Source organism: Blastocystis sp. subtype 4 (assembly GCF_000743755.1).
Source record: "Blastocystis sp. subtype 4 strain WR1 chromosome Unknown seqid_0025, whole genome shotgun sequence".
In the NCBI taxonomy this organism is placed as follows: domain Eukaryota; class Bigyra; order Opalinata; family Blastocystidae; genus Blastocystis; species Blastocystis sp. subtype 4.
This window is the reverse complement of record NW_014569522.1, coordinates 1-25547: the sequence shown is the minus strand read 5'-3', so window position 1 is coordinate 25547 and position 25547 is coordinate 1. Positions and strand designations below refer to the sequence as shown.

The 25547-nt window shown below is 38.3% G+C and overlaps 12 protein-coding genes across 12 annotated transcripts; 5 read left to right on the top strand and 7 right to left on the bottom strand.

Annotated features, from left to right (window-relative positions):
• Positions 1–781: 781 nt before the first annotated feature.
• On the bottom strand, positions 782–1656 carry JH06_0458 (hypothetical protein; the record flags this gene model as incomplete). The annotated part of the gene is made up of 6 exons (XM_014673868.1): positions 782–1088; positions 1118–1226; positions 1256–1326; positions 1359–1447; positions 1478–1568; positions 1598–1656. The coding sequence occupies 6 exons, from the start codon at positions 1654–1656 to the stop codon at positions 782–784; spliced, it is 726 nt and encodes a 241-aa protein (XP_014529354.1).
• A 398-nt stretch (positions 1657–2054) lies between these two features.
• JH06_0457 (qhypothetical protein) lies at positions 2055–3404 on the top strand (the record flags this gene model as incomplete). The annotated part of the gene is given in 6 exon segments (XM_014673867.1): positions 2055–2108; positions 2142–2456; positions 2487–2612; positions 2627–3040; positions 3071–3190; positions 3219–3404. The coding sequence occupies 6 exon segments, from the start codon at positions 2055–2057 to the stop codon at positions 3402–3404; spliced, it is 1215 nt and encodes a 404-aa protein (XP_014529353.1).
• Positions 3405–3508: 104 nt separating this feature from the next.
• Positions 3509–4549, bottom strand: JH06_0456 (hypothetical protein; the record flags this gene model as incomplete). The annotated part of the gene is made up of 3 exons (XM_014673866.1): positions 3509–4290; positions 4324–4376; positions 4410–4549. 3 exons carry the CDS (start codon positions 4547–4549, stop codon positions 3509–3511), a joined length of 975 nt encoding a protein of 324 aa, XP_014529352.1.
• A 2524-nt stretch (positions 4550–7073) lies between these two features.
• Positions 7074–8557, bottom strand: JH06_0455 (phosphatidylinositol-4-phosphate 5-kinase; the record flags this gene model as incomplete). Its single annotated transcript, XM_014673865.1, has 2 exons — positions 7074–8491; positions 8524–8557. 2 exons carry the CDS (start codon positions 8555–8557, stop codon positions 7074–7076), a joined length of 1452 nt encoding a protein of 483 aa, XP_014529351.1.
• A 211-nt stretch (positions 8558–8768) lies between these two features.
• JH06_0454 (peptidyl-prolyl cis-trans isomerase CYP40-like protein) lies at positions 8769–10355 on the top strand (the record flags this gene model as incomplete). Its single annotated transcript, XM_014673864.1, has 6 exons — positions 8769–8917; positions 8954–8991; positions 9030–9100; positions 9132–9294; positions 9325–9601; positions 9632–10355. The coding sequence occupies 6 exons, from the start codon at positions 8769–8771 to the stop codon at positions 10353–10355; spliced, it is 1422 nt and encodes a 473-aa protein (XP_014529350.1).
• Positions 10356–10401: 46 nt separating this feature from the next.
• Positions 10402–11095, bottom strand: JH06_0453 (hypothetical protein; the record flags this gene model as incomplete). Its single annotated transcript, XM_014673863.1, has 4 exons — positions 10402–10596; positions 10627–10722; positions 10754–10955; positions 10989–11095. The coding sequence occupies 4 exons, from the start codon at positions 11093–11095 to the stop codon at positions 10402–10404; spliced, it is 600 nt and encodes a 199-aa protein (XP_014529349.1).
• Positions 11096–11286: 191 nt separating this feature from the next.
• Positions 11287–12921, bottom strand: JH06_0452 (programmed cell death 6-interacting protein; the record flags this gene model as incomplete). Its single annotated transcript, XM_014673862.1, is given in 10 exon segments — positions 11287–11433; positions 11465–11653; positions 11685–11741; positions 11759–11905; positions 11939–12049; positions 12080–12262; positions 12294–12443; positions 12473–12610; positions 12641–12805; positions 12838–12921. 10 exon segments carry the CDS (start codon positions 12919–12921, stop codon positions 11287–11289), a joined length of 1371 nt encoding a protein of 456 aa, XP_014529348.1.
• Positions 12922–13297: 376 nt separating this feature from the next.
• Positions 13298–13904, top strand: JH06_0451 (DNA alkylation repair enzyme; the record flags this gene model as incomplete). Its single annotated transcript, XM_014673861.1, has 3 exons — positions 13298–13516; positions 13547–13662; positions 13694–13904. 3 exons carry the CDS (start codon positions 13298–13300, stop codon positions 13902–13904), a joined length of 546 nt encoding a protein of 181 aa, XP_014529347.1.
• Positions 13905–16619: 2715 nt separating this feature from the next.
• JH06_0450 (glycosyltransferase) lies at positions 16620–17881 on the bottom strand (the record flags this gene model as incomplete). The annotated part of the gene is made up of 4 exons (XM_014673860.1): positions 16620–17061; positions 17092–17162; positions 17193–17801; positions 17831–17881. The coding sequence occupies 4 exons, from the start codon at positions 17879–17881 to the stop codon at positions 16620–16622; spliced, it is 1173 nt and encodes a 390-aa protein (XP_014529346.1).
• Positions 17882–19075: 1194 nt separating this feature from the next.
• Positions 19076–20285, bottom strand: JH06_0449 (hypothetical protein; the record flags this gene model as incomplete). Its single annotated transcript, XM_014673859.1, has 3 exons — positions 19076–19627; positions 19658–19882; positions 19914–20285. 3 exons carry the CDS (start codon positions 20283–20285, stop codon positions 19076–19078), a joined length of 1149 nt encoding a protein of 382 aa, XP_014529345.1.
• Positions 20286–21396: 1111 nt separating this feature from the next.
• JH06_0448 (hypothetical protein) lies at positions 21397–22627 on the top strand (the record flags this gene model as incomplete). Its single annotated transcript, XM_014673858.1, has 5 exons — positions 21397–21499; positions 21530–21708; positions 21739–21845; positions 21875–21965; positions 21998–22627. The coding sequence occupies 5 exons, from the start codon at positions 21397–21399 to the stop codon at positions 22625–22627; spliced, it is 1110 nt and encodes a 369-aa protein (XP_014529344.1).
• Positions 22628–23755: 1128 nt separating this feature from the next.
• On the top strand, positions 23756–25086 carry JH06_0447 (xylulose kinase; the record flags this gene model as incomplete). Its single annotated transcript, XM_014673857.1, has 6 exons — positions 23756–24082; positions 24152–24335; positions 24366–24418; positions 24450–24703; positions 24733–24919; positions 24949–25086. 6 exons carry the CDS (start codon positions 23756–23758, stop codon positions 25084–25086), a joined length of 1143 nt encoding a protein of 380 aa, XP_014529343.1.
• Positions 25087–25547: the final 461 nt, after the last annotated feature.

The following is a 25547-nucleotide window of genomic DNA, read 5'->3' as shown; positions in this document are numbered from 1 at the left end:
CGCATTCAGGAAAACTCTTAATTCAGAGTGCTAAAACCTATTCCACTGCATCTAAGTCATGAGTGTTTCTTTTCATGTGTCTGTTTTTGAATATTGTACCCGTATTATTGAAGCTCTCCAAGGACTTAATTTCAATGTACAATTATTGTCCGTTGAAGACGTACTTTCTGTTGTTGCAACGTTTTGCACTATTCATCAATCACAGCTAGTAATTGGAGATTCTGTAGATTTCAATATTGTTGTTGGATCCGTCCAACAGAGGTACTGTCATCTTCAGAATCGTATATCGCCTTATCAGTCTATACCATTTGTTGTTAGATGTGATACTCAATTCAATAGTATATCAGGAAAGAAGAAAGTCGAGTTCGACAGGAATAAAGACGAAAAAAGTACTAATAACAGATTATTTATTCCTAGATATTGCCATCTCTTCAAAGGAAACTCTATCAAATCCTGCCACCTGCACGTATACACTATCTGTCACTATGATATCATATTTTTAATATATAGAAATACCAAGCTATAGAAAAGGAACAAGAGCAGTTGCTGCCTTCTGGCTCCGCTGAGCAGAAGCAAGCAACAAAGAACGTTCCTCATCGCTATTCGCCTCAAGTTCGTGATATTATCAAGGAGTTTATCTTGACTCACAAAGATTATCCTTATGCCACCAAGAGTGAGAAGAAGATCCTGGCTGAAAGAACAGGTCTCACTGAGTCTCAAATAACCATGTACCTTTCGAATTGGAGAAGAAGGAATCTGACTCATCAGCAGAAGATGCCCTTCAAGCGCTCCTTATACTATTACTGAGACTAAACTTTTGTAACAAACACAAGCAACAGTTACACGTTGACGGTGGCTGAACTCCATTTCCGCTGTCAACGTTAATACGAATATCTAATGTCAATTTGTAGTGTTCACACGTACATTTCTGACGTTCCAACGACTCTTCAGAATCGGTTGGTTCTGGAAGTGCTGCAACTACCTTCTTAAACAGTGTATCAACATTTATGCCGGTTTTTGCCGACATTTCAATATACACTGCCTTCATTTCGGCTGCCTTTCTTTCACCTTCTTCAGATGTCACATCTCTACCATAAAGCCACTGGATAAGAACAACCGCATGTCCACAAGATCTATCTTGTTTCCCACGAGTAAGACAAGACAATCGCAATGCTGATTGGCCACATCAGCATACCACTGGGTAACATTATTGAACGATAGTCGATCTACCATTCAAGAGGGAATCCATAGGTACTTGTTACATCAAAGACGATTGCTGCTACACTGGAATCTCGAATATATGACGGAATCAAACTCCGAAAGCGTCTATCGATGATCCTTCCCCGTGCAAGACGGACTCTTGACCTGCAGTATCCCATAATTGCAATCGAATGGGTCGTTTCCCAACCATAAGCGTTTTGGATAGAAAATCAATTCCAATAGTTGACTAGAATGATTAGCTTCTAATTATTCATACCTGATAGGCCGAATCAAACGAACCATACATGAATCTGGTGATGATAGACGTTTTTCCACATCCAGGATCCCCCAGCAATACCATTTTATGCCTTCGTCTCAGCAACACTCCAGGAGATACTTTTCCAAGGGAGAAACCGTCTCGGAAGGTTCGGAATAGTCGACTACAGTCGCACTCATGAATAAGAATGATTGACTCGAGAAACGAAGCAATTGACAGACAATCCTTCAACACTTCTTAATCCCTCCTTCAGTGGTATTCTATTTTAGTAACATTATTAATACAAACAAATTCCCAATCTAATGTAGAATGACGGCGGTCAAATTCAATTGGATAATGGGTTTCTCTCATTCCTCGCACACTCATTTCTCTCTCCACTTGTTTTAATCCAATCACCGGAAAATGGCTTGGAAGAATCCGTTAGATATGTTTTGGACATGCTCGGTTGAGCCACGTCTCTTTCTTCTGTATTTCCTCATTCAACTGGGAATGGGTTTGCCATGGACTGCATTGTCTCTTATGTTTTACACCGAAATTGTACTACATATTTGCAGGGACTAACAACTAGCATTTGACGATGGAGCAGGTGAATGCTTATTATGCCATTGTGTATATTCCTTGGAGTTTTAAAGTACTCTATTTGCTATTCCGTTTCACGTTCTAGCTCTTCTTTGGTTACATTTCCGATTCCTTGCCCATCTTCAAGCATAAGAGAGTTCCATACTTTGTATTTTATTCCTTCCTTGTCGCAGTTGTGTTTTGTCTCTATGGATTTATTGTGCGCAGTTATAAGACGGCTCTTATCATGGGAACCATCTTAAATGCATGCCAATGTGGAGCACAGTTGATGGTAGATACACTCGTCGTTGAGCGAGTCCATAAGGAAACAGATGATGAAGGACGAGGACAGTCTCTTGCAATGGCCTCTAAAACAGCTGGAACCGTTGTAGCTACCATTCTTTCCCTTATTCTGATGCTTGTTTGTGAGTTCCTTGTTAATCATCTGTAGCCAAGCATAAACTGTTCTTTCAAGATCATGTTCTGTTTGTCAGGGCTTCCATATCTTCTTGCTTCCATTGTAGCATTAAAAGTTGAAGATCGTGTTGTCACAAGAATGGTAATCCAAATTCCCGCGGTTTTAATGACTAGTCTTTCAAAGACACGTTAGTGGAAGGAGTCAAGCTAATTTTCTGTGGACAGCGTTCAAACAGTATTCTTTCCAAGAATCGCCCATTATTCCCTCTTCTTCTCTTCCTCTTCATCCGCAGCATGCTTCCGACAGCTACCAACAATATATATGGTTTTCTTGCTGCTACTGTGTCTGTTGAGAATTGGCAGTACAACACTCTCAACATCAGTACTTCCATCTTCTCATTGATTGCTTCTCTAATTTACAGTCGTTATTTGGTTGGTAAAAATTTGGCGCTGGTGATTTTGGGAACCACAATAGCTGCTTGTATCACAGGAATCCTTCAGATCTATTTTGTTACTGGGTTATTCGAGGGAATGACTCTGTTTTGGGTATCGATTGTCCTTATGGATATCAATTCGTTTGCTAGTCAAGTCAGAATGATATCGGGAACTCATGATTAGTTATCATTCACACCTATGCTGGTGATGGTTGCTAAAGCTTGTCCCGTGGGTTATGAATCATCCATGTGGTCTGTCTTCTTCTCCTTGAATGATTTAGCAGGAACTGTGAGTGGTTCTTTGGTATGAATGATGAGTGGTTTCTATATAGTCTGTATATCTGACAACCCACTATGGTATTTCATACGAAGATTACTCGAATCTATACAAGATGGTTGTTACATGTTCATTCTTAACGTTACTGCCACTTGTCTATCTCTTCTTCATTCGAGATTACTTCTCTATGGTGGCTACAATGCAAGATACAACAGCACAGGTTCGTGGAGAGTATGAATGATATATCAAGTTGATAAGTAGATTAAGTTTGCTTAAGAATGAGGAAATGGAAATATCGCAACAAAGTAGAGTGTATATGCAATACAATTGTTTCTTCCAAACAATTCACACACTCATAGAAAATGATTTATATTGCTTCCCTGCTTCTATGGTTATTATAGGATGTATTGTAGGTATTCCTTTCACATTATCCAAAATCATTCTCTCAAATGAAGTTTCAGCATAACGATAAAAATAACCACGTTTCGAGCCATCCTCCATAACCCCTACAAATACATCACCATTAGAGTAAAAAATAAACGAAATCCCTCGATATTCAGGCCGAGTCACTTGAATGAACTCCTCTTTTACATGTACTTCAATGTTCTGTGTATCCTTCGTAATTTGAGTTGGCTGCTTTGCTGAAGGAATACTTATCGTAATAGCCTGATAGTCTTTGTCACGCAATGATCCTTTCGAAAATGAACCACTTACAAAGAAACCATTAGGAAGTACAATACGACCATTTCCATGGTATACATTGTTTTCAAAATATCCTGAATACACAGTACCATTAGAATTGTAACGAACGCCTTCAACAATCAATCCTTTATCGAATGTGCCTTCTTCATAGAGAACACCCTTGCAATAGCGACAACCCTTGCCATTGTAAATAGAATCAATGACTTCACCTTCATATTGAACTTCATTCGTTAATAACGATATTACTTGACCTTGACCGTTGGGTCGACCCATCTCTAGTTCTCCATGGTACAAAAGATCAAACGAGATGCGATAACTACCAATACTCTTCTTTGGAATAATAGGAACCCTTGCTTTAAGCATGGAACCACCGACTGAAGTACTCGAAGTTAAAGAATAGTCACGACTGCTAGTAAGACTTCTCTCTACGAATTAACCCCCATTTGGTATCGATGTACCTGCATTACGTAGAGAAGCAGATCGCTCATCAATTAGCCGAACTTGTTCGGGACTAGATGTTAGGTGGCATTGACGAGAAGAATACTATTTCGATTTGTGCGCTTCGACCCACCGTCGTTCTTCGTCTGACACATATTCCACAGGATCAAGAGTTCTGCGATACAGATCCTTAAAGACAGCTTCTTCTTCCTGGATCTCTTTAGTAGACCCTATTTTAAAGCTCATTTCGCAACTAAGAAGATTGTAACAGATTATCTGAGAACGAGTAGCGTTGTTCGACCAAACGGCGTTTCGGTATGTAATCAGGTAAAAGGAAGAGAAAGGAATTCAAGAAGTTGGAGTAATATAGAGTGATTATCATTGTTGTAGAAACAATTCCGCCAAGATATAGAAAGAAGGGTAATGATATGAAAAAGAGCTACCATAATTGGAATGGCCATAATCAAAGCTGTTACTGATGTGATCATCAATTCTCGTGGACTATCATTGACTCCGTGGGATTTGACTTCTCTGAGATTGATAGGGAAATCGTTTTCTTGTTGTGTTGGCAAATCAATGAGTTTTATACTTAAGAGTCTTAGTAGTTTATTATGTATTTTCGTGCTTGTACTGTACTTTGGGATATGTCCAAGAATGGATTGCTGACTGATGTCTAGGTTGTTGCCTTTGGATCCCAAGCAACTTAGATATGGGATCCTTTAGAATAATAGAGCAGCAATCAGAACCTATCTCTCAAGTCAATATCTCTATGCCTGTAATAGTGAATCATGAGTTTCATTTCAATTCTTCCGATGATATTTCGGTTGAACAGAACGTAAAAAGGATTATCCCGGAGTCAAAAGTTCCAATACCTATCATTCCAACTTCACCAATACCTACTCCTGCTTCGCCAAAACTTAGTCCAACTTCACCAATATTTACTCCGACTTCCCCAATACCTGTATCACCAACCAACAAACCCAAACAGGACAAGGGTCGCAAGTCGTATCTCGTTGTACTTGCCACTACAGAAGAAGCTAACATTGTTGCAGTAACTAAGTGGAATCATTTGTAGATGCAACCTCAACGCAAGATGGTGATCGACTCCTTTGTGATGATGAAACGACATTTTTCTGTTCAATTTGTCTATTTCACCAAATCTCCTGTATTCATCCAATACTGTAAGAATCAATCCGTTGATGTGATTTCTCACTATTCGTAGAATCGAATATTTTTAATCACTCAAAGAGTTAATGAATTTGATTTACCAATTGTTCCAGCAATGATGAAACAACTAAGAGAACGATATTCAGCTGATTATTACGGATATGTCAATAGTGATGTTCTGGTGTCAGCATCTTTGTTTGCAGTTCTGGAAGATCTGTTGATTCGGTATCAGAATAACGAAATTACAGATCAGGTTGGGAGTTTCATTTCAATGTTTATGTAGTTTCTTGTAGCAGGAGTTGCAGTGGAAATTCCTGTTCCTGATTCCATTCCATTGTCATCACCACAGAATTACACTCGTTGGATCAATAGATCAGAGAATAAGGTTGTGTTTCGAGATCGCGGGAGTTCGGATCTTTGGGTTTTCCACAAATCTACAAATTTCGATTTGTTTTCACCAGTTGTAGTTGGGAGAGAAGTCGTAGATACGTACATAATGAGTCTGGTTCGTCATTTGAATCACTCCATGATTGATTGTACATATTCAGGTATTGAATTGAAAACTGTTTCAAACACAGCTCTAACTGTTCATTTGGGTCGAACTTGGTTTGGCCAACGAATCCGACAACATAATCATTCCTATAGAGATCTGAAATTCAATTCGATTCTCATGGACCAATCTCGAATGAAAGCAATGAAATTATCCTATCCTGGAGATCTATTGTGTTGTATCTCTAGAAAGAGTGAATTAAAAATAGATTGGAAGGAAGGGAAACTTGTACTGACGGAATGGGATCGAAGACATGAAGAGAGAGAAGTCCAGTTTCATAAAATGGAGGCATATGTACGAAAGGATTCGTTACAATCTCCTCCTGAATTGCAGTAATGATTGTTTGTTGGATAAACAACAGTCAAAGATTGCTATATAGCAATCCATTCGTCATAAAATGTACTAGTATTTCCAACAAACATGATTCCTTAAGAGCTCACAACAGATTCCCGAATCTTCTGACTAACTCCTACAAGTAACACCATTATCACTTCCTAACCTTCTAACTCAATTGGAAACTCTTTGGATGGGAAACATTTGGATGCTTTTACAATTGTGTCGCAATTCGGAGCATCTACCTAAAAATGCCTTTTAAAAACCTACTGGAAATTGTCACTCCACGATAAAACACGAAATTGTTATTCAGAGAGAGAGATTTCAACGCAGGCAAATCTACAATCAATTCTTCCTCTCATTCTCACTTCTCCATGAGAATCGACTTGCATTCACCATGTGATCTTCTGAATTTCGAATCTTCTTTCCAAAAAAGGCACGATTTCCAACAGAAATAGTTTGTAAGTGTGGCATATCTACAATAAAAAGGAATTCCAAAAATCACCATGAATTCGGAATACCAATGTATTGACAAAAGCACGATTACCAAAGCTCAGAGACTTCAGTGAATCACAGGCTAAATGTTAAAATGAGAATAAGAGAGGACATCGCAATTCGAATTCAGGTGCATAGTAGAAATTATAAGAACCATCCATTTCACTCAATGATGGAATTAACTCTCCAATTTGCAAAACACACAATTTGGGTACATCTACATCATCAAGACAATGATAACAAGAAACCTTCAATAATACATGAATAGAAATCAGAACAAGCTCCTTGTCGAAGTATAATCGATTCTAATGATCCACAGTGAGAGATTGTGAACGACTTCATTTCAGCTCGAATACGCTGTTCGTTGTTACTAATAGTCCTACCAACTAAATCTTTCTTATCTGAAGGAAGATTAGCTGGATTCAGAAATGTGATACATTGTGTAAGGGAGTTTCGTCCAATCTCAACGGATCGCAAACATAGCAATTCTTTCAAGCTTAATTCACTTAGTTCTTTCAAACTATTCTCTCCAATAGTTAATTCTTCAAGTAATGAATAATCATTGAAATTGATCTCAACAATGTCATTCAGCAAATTATCACCAATATGAATCACACGCAATAAAACATGTGTTAATAAAAACTCTTCATTTGTATTCAGAATCAAATTGGGGAATGCATAGACATTATCAATGAAAACACCACTATTTATGATATTCCCATTTTCGTCATAATATTTCCCATCTCCCATTCGAGTATCATAACTCCACATTCCCTCATATTCCACATTCCCATTGGCATAAAAACTCTTTCCAATTCCATAACGCATATTCTTAAACATAGATCCTTCATATACCACCGATGATCCTGACTTCAGAATGCCTTTCCCATTTGCCTGTCCATCAGCTATAGAACCTTCCCAGACAAGTCCATTAGCAAATGTGACTGTTCCTGTTCCTGATGAAATTGGTACATCCTCAACATCCTCAATGGCATCCCCATGAATATATAAAAGAGAATGAACAACCTTATTCGTTGTCATATTGTAAGCATAAGCCTTCCCATTTGCTTTATTATCTTCCCAAGGCGAAGACACTACAATGAGATCTCCATTTTGTCTTATGACTGTCATTCCTAAGCCTGTACTAACGAAATTAATCTGCTTTGTAATATAATATGTAGTTTGGTAAACACCATCTTTCCAAATACCTTCTCGTTGAAGTTCATTGTTATGATATTCCCAGCCATATCCATTTCTCTTATCATTTCGATATGCTCCTTGGAACGAAACGTTTCCAAACTCATACTCGATACAGGTACCACAACGCTTTCCTTCTATCCAGGTTCCTTCAAATACCTTTCCTTTTTCTTGATCGAACACTTCACAAAAGCCTTCTATCTTTCCATTCACAAGTTCACCGACCATGAGCGCAAATGGCTCTTCATCTCCTTCAATAAAAAGAATGAAATGACCAGTGCGATTTCCCGTTAATGTTTGGATAGAAAGATACTCCCTTTTGTGAGGAGCACTGAAACGGATGATCAACTCGGGAACATCCGTTCCCTGAGCGAGATAGGATTCCTGAGTTTCAGTATAACCATATGGGTAGTAATGCTCAGCAACATGAGGATAGTCGTTAAGACCTAATGCTTATTGGGATGACATGGATGCATACTAGATTTCTGTGATTTCGTAATATACTCTTCCATTGAATCTTAGTTTTGATTCGCTTCATCTGTACAGTGGTATGTTGATTATCAAGCTATTACATTACTTCAATAAAAACACGATGCGTTGAAGAATTGGTTGTTTGGATTCACTTTTCGTTATTGGTGCATGCTTCCATAGACATCAGATTCATTGTCCATCTAGACGTGAAAACGGTTCTTTTTAACTTTTAGCAGACTGTCATTAATCAATATGGCTGAGTCCCTGAAACCAGAATGGAGAGTATTGACGACAGAAGATGGTCGTCTTCTCTATCATAATGACAAAACAGGAGAGGAAACATATGAATCGCCCTATCTCGCCCAACTGAATAAATATAAGAATTGTGATTTGGCAATTTGGTAGGAAATTAGTTTATTGCCTGTTGACATTGGTAGGAAGGACCGTCGTGAAGAGTGTGTTCGTTTTGCCAGTGGTAAGTCCTTTCGTCTTAGAATGGTTCTTATACTTTAGTTCATCCTCGTCCACGAGTGAATTTGGATATTAACTTTGGTGAAAAAGTGGGAGGACGAATTACTGTTGAAGTGGGCCATAGGAGACATGAATCAGTTATAGTTATTTGCTGATATCGCACCACTCACATCATATAACTTCTATTGTCTTTGTACAAATGAGTTTGCGAGTATTCGAGGACATGAGCTGAAATTAAAGGGATCTTATTTCCATCACTGTGTTCCTGGATTTGGAATGTTAGGAGGTGATATTACGGATGGCGATGGTAATAGAGTTCTCTCTGTTATATTTGTAGGTACGGGTGGTATGAGCATTTATGGAGCTCCTTTCGAAGATGAGAACTTAAACAAGCCCCTGGATCGAGCTGGATTGTTGGTAATGTTGAACGATGGTCCAAATCTGTTCTATTTCCATAATTCCATTATATCTAGAAATCTTAGCAGGTTCTTGATCACATCCGCGCCCACTCCGTCTCTCTTCAATCAATGTACTCTCTTCGGACGTGTGGTTCGTGGATTAGCTGTAATTCGCTCAGCTATGTCTTTAGCAAAGGATAGTGATGGGACTCCGAGGTATGTATGATGCATGATCATGACATGTAGTGAAATGGTTCTTATTGCAAATACTTCTGTTGCTGATGATGGTCCAATTCCACCTGAGTTCACAATCCCTGTTCGTCCTTCTCTCAGACCGAATCCTATGGTTCCTCCAGCTTGTGATTCTCTGATGGGAACAGCAACAATTGTAGGGGGATCTCATGCTTATACGATGCAACGAGACCAACCTCTAATGGAGACAGCCCCTACAGGAATTGAAGGTGATACAGAACCAGCACCACCTGGTGCAGATGGCAGTAACACAGTAGAATATGATCCAGCTGCAGCACAAGCGGCTGGATATGATTACTATTCCTATGTTACGGATGCAAAAGAAGGAGAAATTGATTGGGATTACGATGAAACAGCTCCTGGTGTGACGAAAAAACCACGGGAACGAACAGAACGTCCTCCAACAGAATCCATGCCTGGAAGTTTCATTTCATCAAGTGAGAACTGTATAGTGATTATAATGATTATAGAGATGGATGACTATCGAAGAGGAAATGTGCCAGTAGATGCAGATGGAAGACAATTAGCTCATTACTTGGATTTAAGTACACTGGATTCACATACAGGAAAGAAGAAGACACACAAGATTCCACATGGTTTTAAGACATGGAAAGAATATGGAGAGTTTAAGAAGAAGGAAAAGAGAGCAAGACAAGTGCATGATATTCTGGAGGATAAGTATCCTGTTGAATATTTAGAGAAGAGAAGACATAAGTAATGAGTTTGTTTGTTATGATTGAATATGATGATTTGGAACAAACATATCACTGAATTCCAAGAGATGTTTTGACTTCTTCTAATGTCTCTTCAAGTACAAGAATAACAGCACACAATAACACGCCCATTTCTTCAGCTCGTTCAAAAATATTCAAATAATTATTCACATCTCTTAACGCTTCTTCTCTCCTTGCCATTTCAGGTGTAATAACACGACTATTATTCCAACGAGCATATTCTCTCTATCACTCAAGATGCAATCATTCTCTTACCTTCAATTCAGCCTCCACAGTTGATTGTTGTTCCACATTGTCACGAATGGCCTTGCATGCTCTCTCCATTGGTTGCATGGCCTCATATACAATAGTCTACCAATTAGTTCCATTCATTCAAGCTCACCTTCACATTCAACGCATTGGTAGTTCCTTGAACCTTGCCTCGAAGAATCATTTCTCCCTCTTGGTTTAGCATCAACGATTGCAATAATTCTTTTCGCTGCTGCAGGAGTTTCGAAGCTCGATCACTGGCGTTTCGAATTCCAATTGTTTCTTGATTTCGTGGATAGTTGGGGCACTGAGGTAAACTTTGACTCAACTTCGAACTAATTCTGATATCATGACATGAAAGGAGTTACGTTGGTTCCTCAAAAATGATTGGTTTGTTATTCATAAGTGTTGTATCTTCCTTCAAAGATTTCAACTGAGTTTGGAAGGTAGGCAACAGTCCATTTATCCAATCCATCATCTCAGCTTCATCAGTATTTGGTCTCACTTGTGTCTTGATGGTATTAAACAGTTCTGAAGGTTAGAATGGGTTCAATTGATTAGTGTACAATTCAGTCATCACAATTACTCCACTCACAGTCGGGATACATCATCTCTCTATTCAATCACACTCTCATTTCATTCAGTCACAATCACACTCACTCATACTCACCACATACCCTCCACATCCAAATACTTGCTCTCAGCAATATTGCTCATCTCCAATACCTTCCTTGCACTTCCCTTCAGTTGAATATCACGAATCTTCGCTTCCATCGACTTAGGCAGACCAGATGAGAATCCTTCAGCAGTCAACTAATCATTACCTCATCATTCCATTCATCACAATATCAGGAAGCAAATACTCACACATCAGACTCGAGAGTTGCTGTGTAGCTTCACTTACCAGCTTATTCATTGCCTCCTGACGTTTTGTTCTCTCTTGACCATAGATTGTTAGTACATGCTTCAAAGCAGGACTTGCCTCTACCGCAGGGAAACTCAGTGGTACTTCTGTCAACTGGAGATCCTCAGCCTATGATATGAGTGCCCATTCTCATTCCAACTAATGTCATTTTGTTAACACCAGCTGGAAGCTGTAACTCCTTTGGTACAATTCCTCCCTATAACTGAACTCAACTGCGGGAATCTTTACATAAATACGATATTGGGCGAAGAACTTTCTACGGTCATCCTTGATCATATCAAATACTTGCTTCGCTTGAATCTCATCATGACGCTCCAAATGGAATGTCGTCATTAACTTCTTTGTGGCAGTTTCGGCAGCCTAACCCAATTACGCCATATTGCCCAAAAGTACTTCAATAGCATCAGCAAGACAATATAATGATCCAGAGTTCTTCTCAGGATCATTGAGAAGCACTTCTCCATAGAAATGGAAAGTACATATAGCAGTAAGAGATGATTGCAACTACATCTCACCTTGTGTGATCATTCTTACCTCGAAATGCTTAATTAGTCCAGAAGGGAAATATCTGGAACATTCCTTCGATTCTTCGAGTATATCATAGTAATCATCGCTAGCAACCTTCAGTAACGCAAGAAGAGCATTTGGAGTAAGTTGACGAATTGTAGCCTTGATGTAGAACATATGTTGTCCCTGAGCAATACATACATCCTTCAACTAACCAATCATATCTCTTCATCAAATCTACCGTCTTCAGAACTGGAGCTGATAGATCCTCTGAGCACTTTGTAGTCTTCAGACGACTAGAATACTGTTTGCTCAGCTCACTAAAATACAAACCAGCAGAACGGAGCGATTCAATACATAATTGAATTCGTTCTTCGGTCATATCTTCTGTCTACGATTAGGTACCCATCCAATATCTACATTATATGCTTCAAATGCTGCTTGCGTGTACAAAGCAGCGATGTTGAACATGACAGCTGCTTTCTCATAGATAATACTGGATACAGTGTATTTCTTTTTGCTGAATGAATCTGCCCACACAAAAGGGATGTTGATAATCTAATTATTATTGCAAGTCCGTTTATTCACTTTGTCGTTCGTAAGTGGGAAAAGCTTCTCCAATTGTTCCAAATAACTTAGATAACACTTCAAATCGGGAATATTGTTCGTTCCTTTGTACTCAGTTATGCTGATCACAGCATTTCGTTGCTTCTGAACTTTTTCTAGAGAAGCGATAGCAGCAGGATCGACTTTCTATACCTTATTCCACGAAACCGATACCTTACATTTCTTTGAGACTTCTTCAGATACTTCGTAATTGGTCCCGCAATATCAACTTGGAATCCTTTCTTCAATGGTACGTATTGCATTTTATCAGTTTTTTTCTGTTTACTGATCTTTAGATGGGAGTTTCATCTTATTGTCCAGTGCGAGTGCACCAGTTTAGTACTTATTCAAATACAATTATGAATTTTAGTCCTGTCTTGATATGAGTTTTGGGTTAGAAATAGGTTATAGCTCTTTTGAAGCAAAAGTTGAAAGACGCGGGAACTGCAGAACAAAAGAGACAACAAGATCGGTATTTAAAGGTATCTCGCTGATTTGGTTTTTATCATTTTTGGGTGATTTCATGTTATGGTGTGCTTCAACCTCAACGTAAGCAAATCTTCAAAGAAATCTACCAGGAACATCTAAAGTATGTACTCGTTTTGTTTGTAACTGGATAGGGATTATTCGGATGAGCAAATGCGTGATCTTGGATTTGAACTGCTTCGTGACGAGATGTTCGATGTAAAATCGGAAGGTATCAGCTGTTTGGAAAAGATTGTGAAGAAAATACGTGTTGAAGATATAAAGCTGTTGGAACCGGTGATTGATAAATACGTATTTGAATGGGCTACATGTGATGGCTTATCCTGTCATTTTGTTACCAAAGCTATGGTAGCAAATGCAGATATCATTCCTGTCATTCCTTCATGATACTCTAAGAAGTAGATTGTGGAATCATGGAAATCATCAACATCATGGAGACAACGAGCAGCATGCGTTTCGTTCTTGTACTTTGCTCGACGTGATTTACACACGGATCTCATTATGGATATTTGTAAATGGTATAAGTTGTTTTAGGTAGTGATTCTGCAGTGAGGTATCCAATTCATTCCGTTTCACTCAATTGGGAATCGGTTGGATTCTTCGTGATGTGAGTGTTCATCACTTGGACCTTGTTATTGACTTTTTGAATTCACATCAGGATGAAGTTATTAAGGAAGCAGTTCGATATGCTGTGGAAAAGATGCCACCAAGTGCAAAGAAACGAGTGAAAGCTTTGAACAGTACGAAGAAATCACAGTGAATTGTGTTTACAAAACAGTTAATTCAAGGAATACATCGTTATTGAGATTGAGGATGTTATGCATTCTACGTCATTTTCCCAAAGCAATCATTTTCAATAAATAAACAATCCCAACTCCACCGTTTTCCTTTCATCCAATCGACTTTGGATATTTGTGTATCTTTGAGATTCGCTATCGTGTGGACGCAATAGCCCTTCCAAATAGCTAATCTCCCACCATTTACGAATTGAATATGTTTGATGACTTCATGCAATCTCGAGAACTTTGAATTGCTTGTAGACATAATTTGTATCGTTTCTTGAAGAGATTGGATAATTTCCTGGCTCCAATTGCATTCACCACAGAGAAGAATTGTCGAAGCACAAGGAATCAATACGTCTACGGGCAGCTGAAGAAGCAAGGTCAAGAGAGAATACGTCAGAGTAGACAGTCCTTCCGAATCTAGAGATAAATACCTTGAATCTTCATTACTGTGAAGGAAGGTATCACCAGTCGATGGAATATCTACTATTGAAAGAAATGTCAATAACTACAGACGGAGTGAAAGAGATCGGTCACTCCAAAAGCAGTAGGAATGATTTGAATCCCTTTCGGGTTCCACTCAACAACGAATCCACTTGCTTTACCTGTAACTAACAGTGGGAGAGAATACTGCGGAATCAGGTGAATATCACCAACCTACCAATAAAGATTGTATTAAAGTTATACTTGTAACAAAGTGTATAAAACGTCAATCGTTGAATTCACAAACTTGGTGGAGGTTGAATAAGGATACAGCAATACAACCTTTTTTTCTGTAAGAGATACTGTAAATGATCTATTGCTCATTCCGATAAAATAACCCAACTGGATTAGAACTTGCTTCCAGAAAACAAGAATTCGTTGTTGGAAATCATCTCCTGACCCTAGCAACAGTTCACTTATTGACTACAAATGAGAAAGGGCAATTAGAAGTCACATCCGATTGAAAACATCCATAAGGTTCAGGAGTGTGATTATATCCATATCGAATGACAGATTGTCCTAATTCAAGGACAAGTGTATCAGCGAGTGACATAAAGAATGAGTCAGCAGGAATGGAAATAAATGGTTCTCAACTATAATATATTATAGTATTTAGAATCCTTGTGTAATTAACTACTTCTCCCAATTATCTATTGAATAGATAGATATTGACTATAGAATCCAGTACCAATGATGGATAAACTATTGAAGGCTTCTGCTAAGAGAATCTCAGATATATGTCAATTACTATTCACGACATGCATTCCACACAAATCGTCTATCATTTCTTTCTTCAGGGATACTCCTTTTTTGAGATTTTTCATGTAGGTAATTGGACGATTGTGAATTTATGCGAGTGTATGCGGAATAGGGAGAGAGTGTTCCTATCTCCTCCATTTGCTCGCTAGATTGTGAATTCAGGATATCAGTGCTGTTGTTGCAGTTTATTTGGAATTGTGATGAAACTCGTACCTGACATTGTATAGTGTGGTTTTGTTAACATGTTTGCCTTAAACACGACTCATGACCCAGAATCCATGATCTTTCGAAAGGCTTCCACAGCAGTTGGTACATTAAAGATCGTAGAATAGATGGTTTCAAAAACCTCCAAATAATCTACATATCCATAGGTTCGATACTGATCAGAATAGTAATCCAACACCCGTGCAACACGTTCTCTCTGCTTTTCTGTAAAAACTTTCATAAACCCATCCAGTAACTCAAGGTTATGTTCCTTTGATGCTTTTACCCGTTGATAAAGCTCTTCATCATCCTTTTCAACGACTGGAGAATTCGAATGCTGTATCAGACGAGTGCTTTCAAATTGAGCAACACCCAAGGATAAGAACTCGTCACATACATTCAGCAGCAAATGAAGGTAGGCATTATGCTTCGATTTGTCAAAACATTTGTCAAACGATGTATCTTTAGGTTCATCATATTTGATATGCAGGTAACTCGCCAATAGCTTCCGTTCTTTCCGATGTCCCGCTAGCAGTAATCGTAACACATTCAGATATCCAGAAGGATTCTTGGATTGTTGGATCCGGTTGATTACAAACCGAAAGAGATACCACCAACGAGGGCAAAATGCGTATTGCTGTCGAAGATATAACATAAACGTGTGCAAAGACGTATCTTCTTGAGATGGGGTTGATGGTTGTGGATAAGGCCGTTTCCTTGATGACGGAGAGACAAGAATAGGGGTTGCAACAATAGGAACTTGAGATGACTACACATGAGAGTATATCGAAAACAAATGACCATATATGGAAAACATTGTGCAGGTTGATAAGTAACACCACAGTAAGGGAATGGAAGAAATGACACAGCTAGTCATAAGTAATGAGAATTCTTTCACTTACTAGGTCTGGGAGCTATTTTCTGTACTGAAGAAGCTGCATTGAAGTTTATAGTTTGATCAATATATGGATCTAACTAGATGCCAACCATTCATTACAAAATACTATCTAGAGAATGTACTTTCGACGTTGGCTGGCAGGGAATATGATAGGACTAGAATAAAAGACAATAGAAACCCTTACGTCTTCTTTCGAGCTGTGCCTCGAAGATCTAGATTCACCTATGAAGATAAACGAATACGAGAAACGAAACGAGAAGACGTAGAGGAAGGAGATGCATCCTTGTTCATTACAGAAATACTATCTGCAAGAACAAAGAAATAGAGTTGTTAAAGGAAAAGTGAGTTATTAAAGGAAATGTGTTTTGTTTCCGAAACAAATAATCAACCAATAATGGTGATCTGAACCAACAAAGTCGAGGATATTCAAAAGAAGATTTATAAATACCAATACTAACCATTCAGCCAACAAAACGAAAAACGACCCAATTCCCTGATTCCAAAATCCTTTAATCTGATCCCAATATGTTTTTTTCGGGATCTTCATCACTTGATCATAGACACACATCAACCGCAAACAAACAGTATTCCAATCATATACAGACAATATATCATTCACAGATTCAGTTCGTCGTAATGGATGAACAACCTTCGAATCGACACAATCAATCAGACATTTCCTCAAAGCTTCCACCAATGCCTCAACGGAAGGATCCACAAAATATCCGTAATTCATTGGCAACAATTCGGGAATCCCTCCAACATTGGTGGATACAATCTTGCATCCGGAACTATGAATCATTTCAGGTCAATAAAGATACACAAATGCTTCCAATAGAGTGATATTGAAAGATTCGGTTAATGAACAGGAAAGGAAGATGTCACCACAAGACTAGTTCTCAGAGAAAGAAACAAATCGTACAAAAAAAGCAGGAACATTCTCGTGACTGATCTCTCCTAACATCAGAATTCTGGTTCGATTACAACGTTCATTCCAACGAATTGCCTGGCTTTGAATAATCACTTCTTGATCTCCACTACCTCCAATCAAAAAGTTCACGTTGGGATATTCTGATAGAATTCGATCAATGACCTGTTCTAACAGAAAGACTCCCTTTCGATAGACTAATCGAGCAAGAACGATAACAGTAATAGAATTATCAAAAGGCTGACGAAATTGGTTAATGACATTTTGTACAAGAGAATGAGAGGAATAATCCTTAAGAAATGGCTTTGAATCCACTGCATTTGGTATAATGTACACATTATTAGGTTTTGTTTGGTAGTGTTGTCGCTGAAGAAAGTTCACACAATTTGCATGAGAGACACAAATAAATGCATCCAAATTGCAAGAATAACACTGTAGAACCTTGTTAATGAGAATTCCAGATACATCATCCAAATTCATTAGACTATGGTCTGTATAAACAGTATGAAGATTCATAAGTTCACACTGACGAACAGAAGTATGGAACATCACACTAGTACACTGATGATAATGAACGATATCAATATGTTCTTTCAAAAGGATCTAGAATTATTCACTCCGTCTTACCCTACTTTTCGAAGAAGTGGCATCCAAATAAAATAGTAAGGGAAAATGGTACCCATTGTCATATTCTCCAATGGAAGATAATATACTGGCAAGATATTATCATACAACTCGTATCCTAAGTGATTCACATCATATCGTGTTATAACAATCACCTGCATATTAGTCCAGAGTGAGACCAAAATACGTGATAACCATACTTCAATAAAGCTTTACACAAAGACATAACGTGCATTTCCACTCCTCCGCATCTTGGAAAAAAGAATTCCGTGATCATAGCAACTCCTCGCTTCATTCTTACTGGTTTTTCGTTTTTGAATCGTTCATGTCACTTGTCAAATGACAAGATATCTAATCTACTCCTGTACACATAAAATAACAAAAATTCAAAGAAAACGATGATTCGATAGTCATTTTCTTGGTTGGAAACATGGGTTTCGTTATGAAAGAACATCCATCTACACTACGATATACGAGTTTCAAATCACTGTTGAGTTTATTGATTCTTGTGGCTGTACAATTCGATGTGTCCTTCACTACTTTAGATTCTAAATTTTATTAGTCCATGTGATGGTCGTGGCGGCAATATCATTTCGATAACTCTTCAACGGATTCGAGGCCAATACACAACGAATCCTTTTGGTACGATTGTTCTTATTCTTTTTAATGTTATAGAGAAGACACCATTTGATTTTTCTATTACAAATGTGACTCTCCTCTCTTCATCAATCGTGGGGTTTTCTTATCATGCAAATCACCCCACCAAAGTAGTTTGCATTACTGGAAGAGCCGATGCGGATGAAAAGGATCTTGAATGGAACGAATCAGAAAGGAATCGCTTCTATTATCATAGCAATCGTGATTACTGTCAAGAAATCCAAATAGATGTTGTTCCAGGCCAAGATTCTCGATTGTTCTGTCGTGTTACCGATCTTGCCAATGAAACTGTATATTATTCCTCTTTTATGAGTTCATCATTTGTATTGCGATGTATTAATTGTATCTTGTTGTTCCCATAGATTCTTCATTAGAATTGCGTTCAACGCTTGATATTACTGGAAAGGGTTTAGAACTTGTGTATAGAAACGAATCAGAGGTTCTCGAATCGGGTTTGCTTGATGTGAATTGTACCATCCGCGAACTTTTCAATCCAGACCGCTTTTATCAAATCCACCAGTCAGGATATCTCCCAATCCATATTGAGCTTCAAGAGACCTCCAAAGAAGATGTGCAAATTCTATGTGATGTAAAATCTACTGGAAAGGAGAAGAACCTGTTATCAAAGCCTCTGAGCCTTGTGTTATCTCCCCAAGTAATGGAGGTTGAAGTAGTCGTTTTCCACTCTTGTTCAAACAAACATTTGAGTAATAGACTTGGGACCAATAATCATTTGTACATGTTACACATTGCTTCCTTTCTACATAATCAACAGCCATTTGAATGGCACTTTTCACTAATAGTGGATTAGGGTAGATTTGACCAGCTGCAAACGATCTTCTCTTACTATAAAAGCTTCCTCTCTCATATAAGACTTCTGCAGGAGGATAATGACTGTTTATTAGTATCTTCTTATCATAATTGTTAACAGCCACATAAAAGAGACGCGAAATGAATGCAATATTTGCAAAGCACATCTCATAAAAGTACGGAGGATGACATTCAATCAATGCAGAATGAGGACGAGCAAACATTGCATTAGCCAATGCGGATCCATGACCCGACAATATGATATCTGTATTATACATCAAACGAACCTGTTGGCTAAGAGACATTTTATCGAAGTAAGAGCTGCTGACATTCAGTTTCTACTAATAACTGAATAATCCAGTTATTACATTACCCCAAGTGCGCTTAATCATTTTTTCATACATCATCTCCCTCACCCATCTTCGGCTATTCCTTCTCTTCACGATGAGTAAATTGTGGGATCCCCCATTACATCGATCTAAATTGGCATGAATGTTACTGTATTTGTAGGCAAGGCTTCGCATTGTATCTTGCGAGAAAAACCCTCCAAACACACCTCCTTCATTATGAAAGGCCATTCGATCCATCATAACCTAATCATTAATAAATGAATTCCAAAAATACCGCCGATTTGAAACAGAGCATATCATGTTCTCGATCTTTCGTGAGAAATCGAATAGGATGAGGAAAGACTGACATCAGGAGCTTAACGTAGGAAACAGACCATTCAAATTCATGAAGAAGATCAAACTTGGGTAAGAAGACAGCAGCAACAGGCGGATACAAGGAGGGATACCGTAATTTGATAAGTAGCTGGTTCACTGATTCTGAGAAATGAGTGATGTGATGAGTTAAAAATGGAGAACCGATAAAAACGGAGGATTCGTTAACCCATGTCGCTGTGGATGGAATAGAGCCCTTAACCACCTTGTAACTCCAGCCCCAACGGAAATCTACATGATGAAGAGGGGCAGGAAAGAGAACAGGCCGATGCATATGAACGAAATGAGAAACTATACTCCTCTGGACGGAAAAAGATGAAACTGCGTTTCCTGTTATCATAACAGAGATTCTTCGCAACAACATACGGAGTATTCATGGATGGAATAATATACAATTTGTATGATGTGTATTGTCTACAGACATCACGAAATGAATGAACACTCACATGAGATCTGGAAGGAGATCAACAAACGAATTACCGTTTGTAGTATAATTCTCTTTTACATGGGATATGAAATGATCAAACTTTTCCTCCCAATCAACATTCGCATCTAAACGAAGCTCGCTTTCCTCCTCAGATTGAAGAGATCCTAATAAAGATGGCATAGGATCCAAAAAATGATACAAAGGAACTATCCCAAAAGAAGGTGACACGACATCAAGGCAATCAGTTATTACTCCAAAGCGCTCCGCCATCAGATCATCACTACCGATATGAGTAGCACAGCAGCTGGCTTCATTTCGCTCCGAAACCATCATATCCCAAGAAAGAAAGACTGGGCCAGGTGCCATGATGGTTGAGGTACCAAATTCAGCAGTCATAGAAGTCACATGACTGTCACTTTGTCGCACCAGTATTCGGCTTAGTTCCACAAACAGAACATGAACAACGGATGTGACTACGAGAGTAAAAACAATGAGAACCAGCCTCATAGTATATTAATGGAAACCATATTGACTAATTGAAAGAACTCGCTCCATCTTCAACTTGACCTATACAGACCAACAGAAATAGAAGTCATATCTTTTTCATGTTTCGCACATCTCGGTTTCTTTTACAAAGATCTGTTGTAAATCGATTCTACTTTAAGCGAGAACTGTTTGAGTACTGTTCTTTTGTGGAAACACCATGTATAGGTTTTTACGAGATAAGTCGATTCCAACTACACGAAGAGCATCAAAAGTGTGTAACACGCTAATTACTGCTCATTCGAACGAGGAATTGAAAATCTACGATACTGCATTGACTAATGTACAACACCGATTATTGGCTTTACTGTAGACTATTTCTCTGTTTCGGTACCCATTTGAAACGATTGATCCTGTACAGTGAAGAAGTGAGGTATAAAACGTGTAGTATTTGAAGGATCATCCTGAATTTGTCATGGCAAATGTACTGGGAGCAATTGTGTCTATTCTTTCAGGAATCGGCAATGTAGATGAATATTATCAGCGTATTCAGGATGCATTATCTCAGGATCCCAATCGTGTGTATTTTTATGTAGTTTCATGGATAGAAAAGGACTTCACGAAGAATGAACATTTATACAGTCGAGTTATTGCTTCACTTCGTTGTAATCGTATTCGCTATGCAATTAACACTCTTGAGGCGATTCTAATGAATGATCCAACTGATGTCCTTGCAATTCACATTCTTTCATATCTGTATCCCATGATTGGAGATAGTCAAGGCATGGTACATTTGATTATTGTATTCGTTATGTAGTATGGATCCATTAGTCGAACATGGTCGTATTGGGGGATTGCAGTTGCATGTGATAATCTAATGCCTGGATATCGTGCACAGACATTGCTAGACCTTGGCTTTTATGAGTAAGAGTGAAAAGAGGTCTTGATTGAAGGGATGCAGAATCGGCAGGAATGCATTCTCTTTCTGGAAACCCATCGGATATTCGATCAATTCATTCTGTTTCTCAGGTAATGGAAACACAAGTGAGTGAATGAGAATGGAGAATCACACTTAGGGTAGAACCCGTGAGAGTCTTCGCTTTTTACGTGAAACTCAAGGAGATTGGACCAATGAGAATGTGGATTATCATCAGGGCTCGATACTAGAGCATCATTTGAAGTCACACATATGGTCACTGTATTTGCAGGTAAAACAAACAGAATATGCGATAGGACAGTTGGATGAAACATTACTTCGTGAAGAGGATATGATGAAGGGAGAATCTCAGGATGGATGGAGTACGAATCAGGATTTGATAAGTTCAGATCATGTGAATGATTATGTGAATGTTCTTTATCGTTGTGAATTAGCGGGAGAAGGAATGGGAGATCGTTGGAATCGAGTTTCGAAACTTCTTGACTGTACTCACAAACAATTGTTAACGCCAATGGACTATTTCCATAGAGGTATTCTGTTTTCAGTTACTGGAGAAGATGAGAAAATGAGGAATCTTCTTTCCGATGAGCGAAAACGGGAATGTGATGAATTATGGAAGCAACTTGACTTACCAGAAACTAAGATTAAGTGGTGTCACGTGCAAGGAGATGATAGAATGGATGCAATTAGTGACAATACCATGATCCAATCATCCATTGATGCAATCATTCAATTGAACAATGTACAAATTCAAACAAACCTTGAGTAATAGGAGAATTACGTTAAAGCAGCAGATACTTTGTTTACGCTATTACCACGATTTGGTGAGATGGGAGGTGAACTTCGAGATCGTGAACTATTACTATTGTCAACATTCAAGGCATTAGATGGTTCTGGCAATTATCAAGTGTTAGAACGAATGTTGAATGATTTGTGAGTTATAAGTGGAAGAATTATCTTTAGTACAACTCGGAATCCTAGGCGTGCTGATTGTTTCCATTTGTTATCTGATTGTGTGAAGAAGATGGGTTATATTACCAAAGCAGAGACATTAAAGGACTATGCGTATAATTTGGGGTATGAACAAGGAGGGAATAATGCAAGTTAGCATGTTTGTTGAAAAGAAAAGATTGGAGGAGAGGGGCATCGATCCCCTTACCTCTCGCATGCTAAGCGAGCGCTCTACCATCTGAGCTACACCCCCTTTTCATTTATTGTTTACTCGATGTCTTTTTCATAATTGACATGCCAATTGAATGTTGATCCCCCGACTATGCTTCGATAAATTAATAGCAATTTGAAAATACACACTCCTCTTACATCATGATGAAAGGATTATTTCATTCAATAAATCATAATGCAAATGACGAGTATCGTTATTTAACCACTGTCAACTATAGATCTTTTTCTTGGTATCGATTTGAGTACTCAAAGTTGTAAAGGAATGGTAATTGATGATTGCCTGGTTATTCGTTATTCGGCAAATGTGAACTTTGATCTTGACTTGGCCAATTACAAAACAACGAATGGAATTTATTATAAAGGAGATGGTGTTGTTGTGTCCCCCACACTCATGGTAATTGCTTTATTTGTGTCTAATTATAGTGGGTAGAAGCTATTGATTTGCTTTTTGAAAGATTGCGACAATCGAGTTGTCCCTTGCATCAGGTAACCGACATGCACTTCTTTGATCCATAGATTGTGTCCATTTCTGTAAGTGGCCAACAACATGGTAGTGTTTACTGGAATAAGAAGAGCATTGACGTTCTTTCTCACTTGCATCCTGAAAAGAGTCTGAAAGAGCAATTGAGAGATTGTTTTTCCATCACTGAGTCTCCAATCTGGATGGACACTAGCACATCGAACGAGTGTAAGCATCTTGAGGAAGTCATAGGAGATGCTCAGACATTGGCTGCTATTACTGGATCCAGGTATCAATGAGTTGTTGAATTCACTCAGAGCATATGAGCGATTCACAGGAAACCAGATTGCCAAGATTGCTAAAGAGAAACCAGAGGCTTACAACTCCACAGTTCGAATCAGTCTTGTGAGTTCATTTGTTCCAACACTCCTCACAGGTGTATTCAGTGGTATTGATTTGAGTGATGGAAGTGGAATGAATCTTCTGGATGTGACTGCCAAAGCTTGGTCCACAGAATGTTTGGATGCATGTGCTCCTGGGTTAATGGAACGATTGGGAGAGCCTGTGATGAGTTATACAGTTGTAGGTAACCTTGCTTCATATTATGTCGAGTAAGAATCAGAATTTAATCTGATATCAAGGAAGTATGAGATGAGTGATCAGTGTGTAGTTGTGTGTGGATCTGGTGATAATCCTTGTTCCTTGATTGGACTTCGTCTTTGTAAAGAAGGTGATCTAGCAGTTTCCATGGGAACAAGCAACACTATTTTTGGTCTTTCTTCATCATTCATTCCTTCACTTGAAGGACACGTTTTTGTGAGCCCCACAAATGATAGTTCTTATGATTGGATCTGATAACTAATAGAAGCATATTTCACTATGCTGTGTTTTATGAATGGTGACATTCCACGTTCACAAGTACATTCATATTCATTCTGTCTTTCCATAGGTCTGCAAACAGTATGCTGATGGAAACTGGAGTCGTTTCTCTTCCATTCTTCACTCGTCTCCTGCAGGAAATCGGAATCGAATTCGTATTCATTACAATCAGCCTGAAATCACTCCACACAAGACTCAAACAGGCATTTTCTGTTTCAATGCTACAACTGGAGAGAGAATCGAAAATGAAACGACTACACCAGAAGAAGCATGTCGTGGTGTGATTGAATCCCAGTTCCTCTCTATGCGTCTCCATCTTGAAAAGTAGTTCAGTGATCTATAATATGACCTAGAATTGGATTTACCAAGTATAATCGTTTGGTGGCAACTGGAGGTTCGTCAACGAATAAGGAGATTCTTCAGATTCTCTCCGATATTTTCCAAATTCCTGTGTTTACGATTGATTGTAAGGATAGTGCTGCCATAGGAGCTGCAATTCGTGCTTATCGTGGTTATCTTTGTCAAGAGACTCATCAAAACGTAAGAATGATGATTAGAGTTGACGATAGGTTTCATTTGATGAGATATTCCAACGAGAAGGAATAGAATCTCCTTATAAACTTGCATGCATGCCAGATCCAAAGAATGCTGAAGTGTATTTGAAGATGCTTCATGGTTTGGATGTGTGTGAACAATCTATTCTCTGAATTGTTTGTTACTATCAATCTGTGGGTCCAAGAATATCATTAGAAAGACTCTAAGATAACACACATAAGACACTAGGATTTATTCTTAAGACTTTGCTTACAAAACAACTATATCAATCACATGATAATCTCCTAGTAATATATCATTTCAAATATGCAGAAAATGGATGCTACTAATACAACTGATATTCATGACATGATCTGATTGAAGATCATATTGATTTCTTGATTGATAATAAGAATATGAGAGTAGATAATGATGAATCAACATCAAAGAAGTTGAATGGAGTAGAATGGAGAATGAAGTGGAAAGAGTACTTGAAAGAGAGTGTATTGAATGATAATAAGAATTGTATGTTGATTTTGAATGTTGATAAAGAAGAAATGAGAGGAGTATGTAAGAGAGGAGAAGAAGTGATAGAAGTGAAAGAGAATGAGAATGAAGTGGAATTGATGATAGT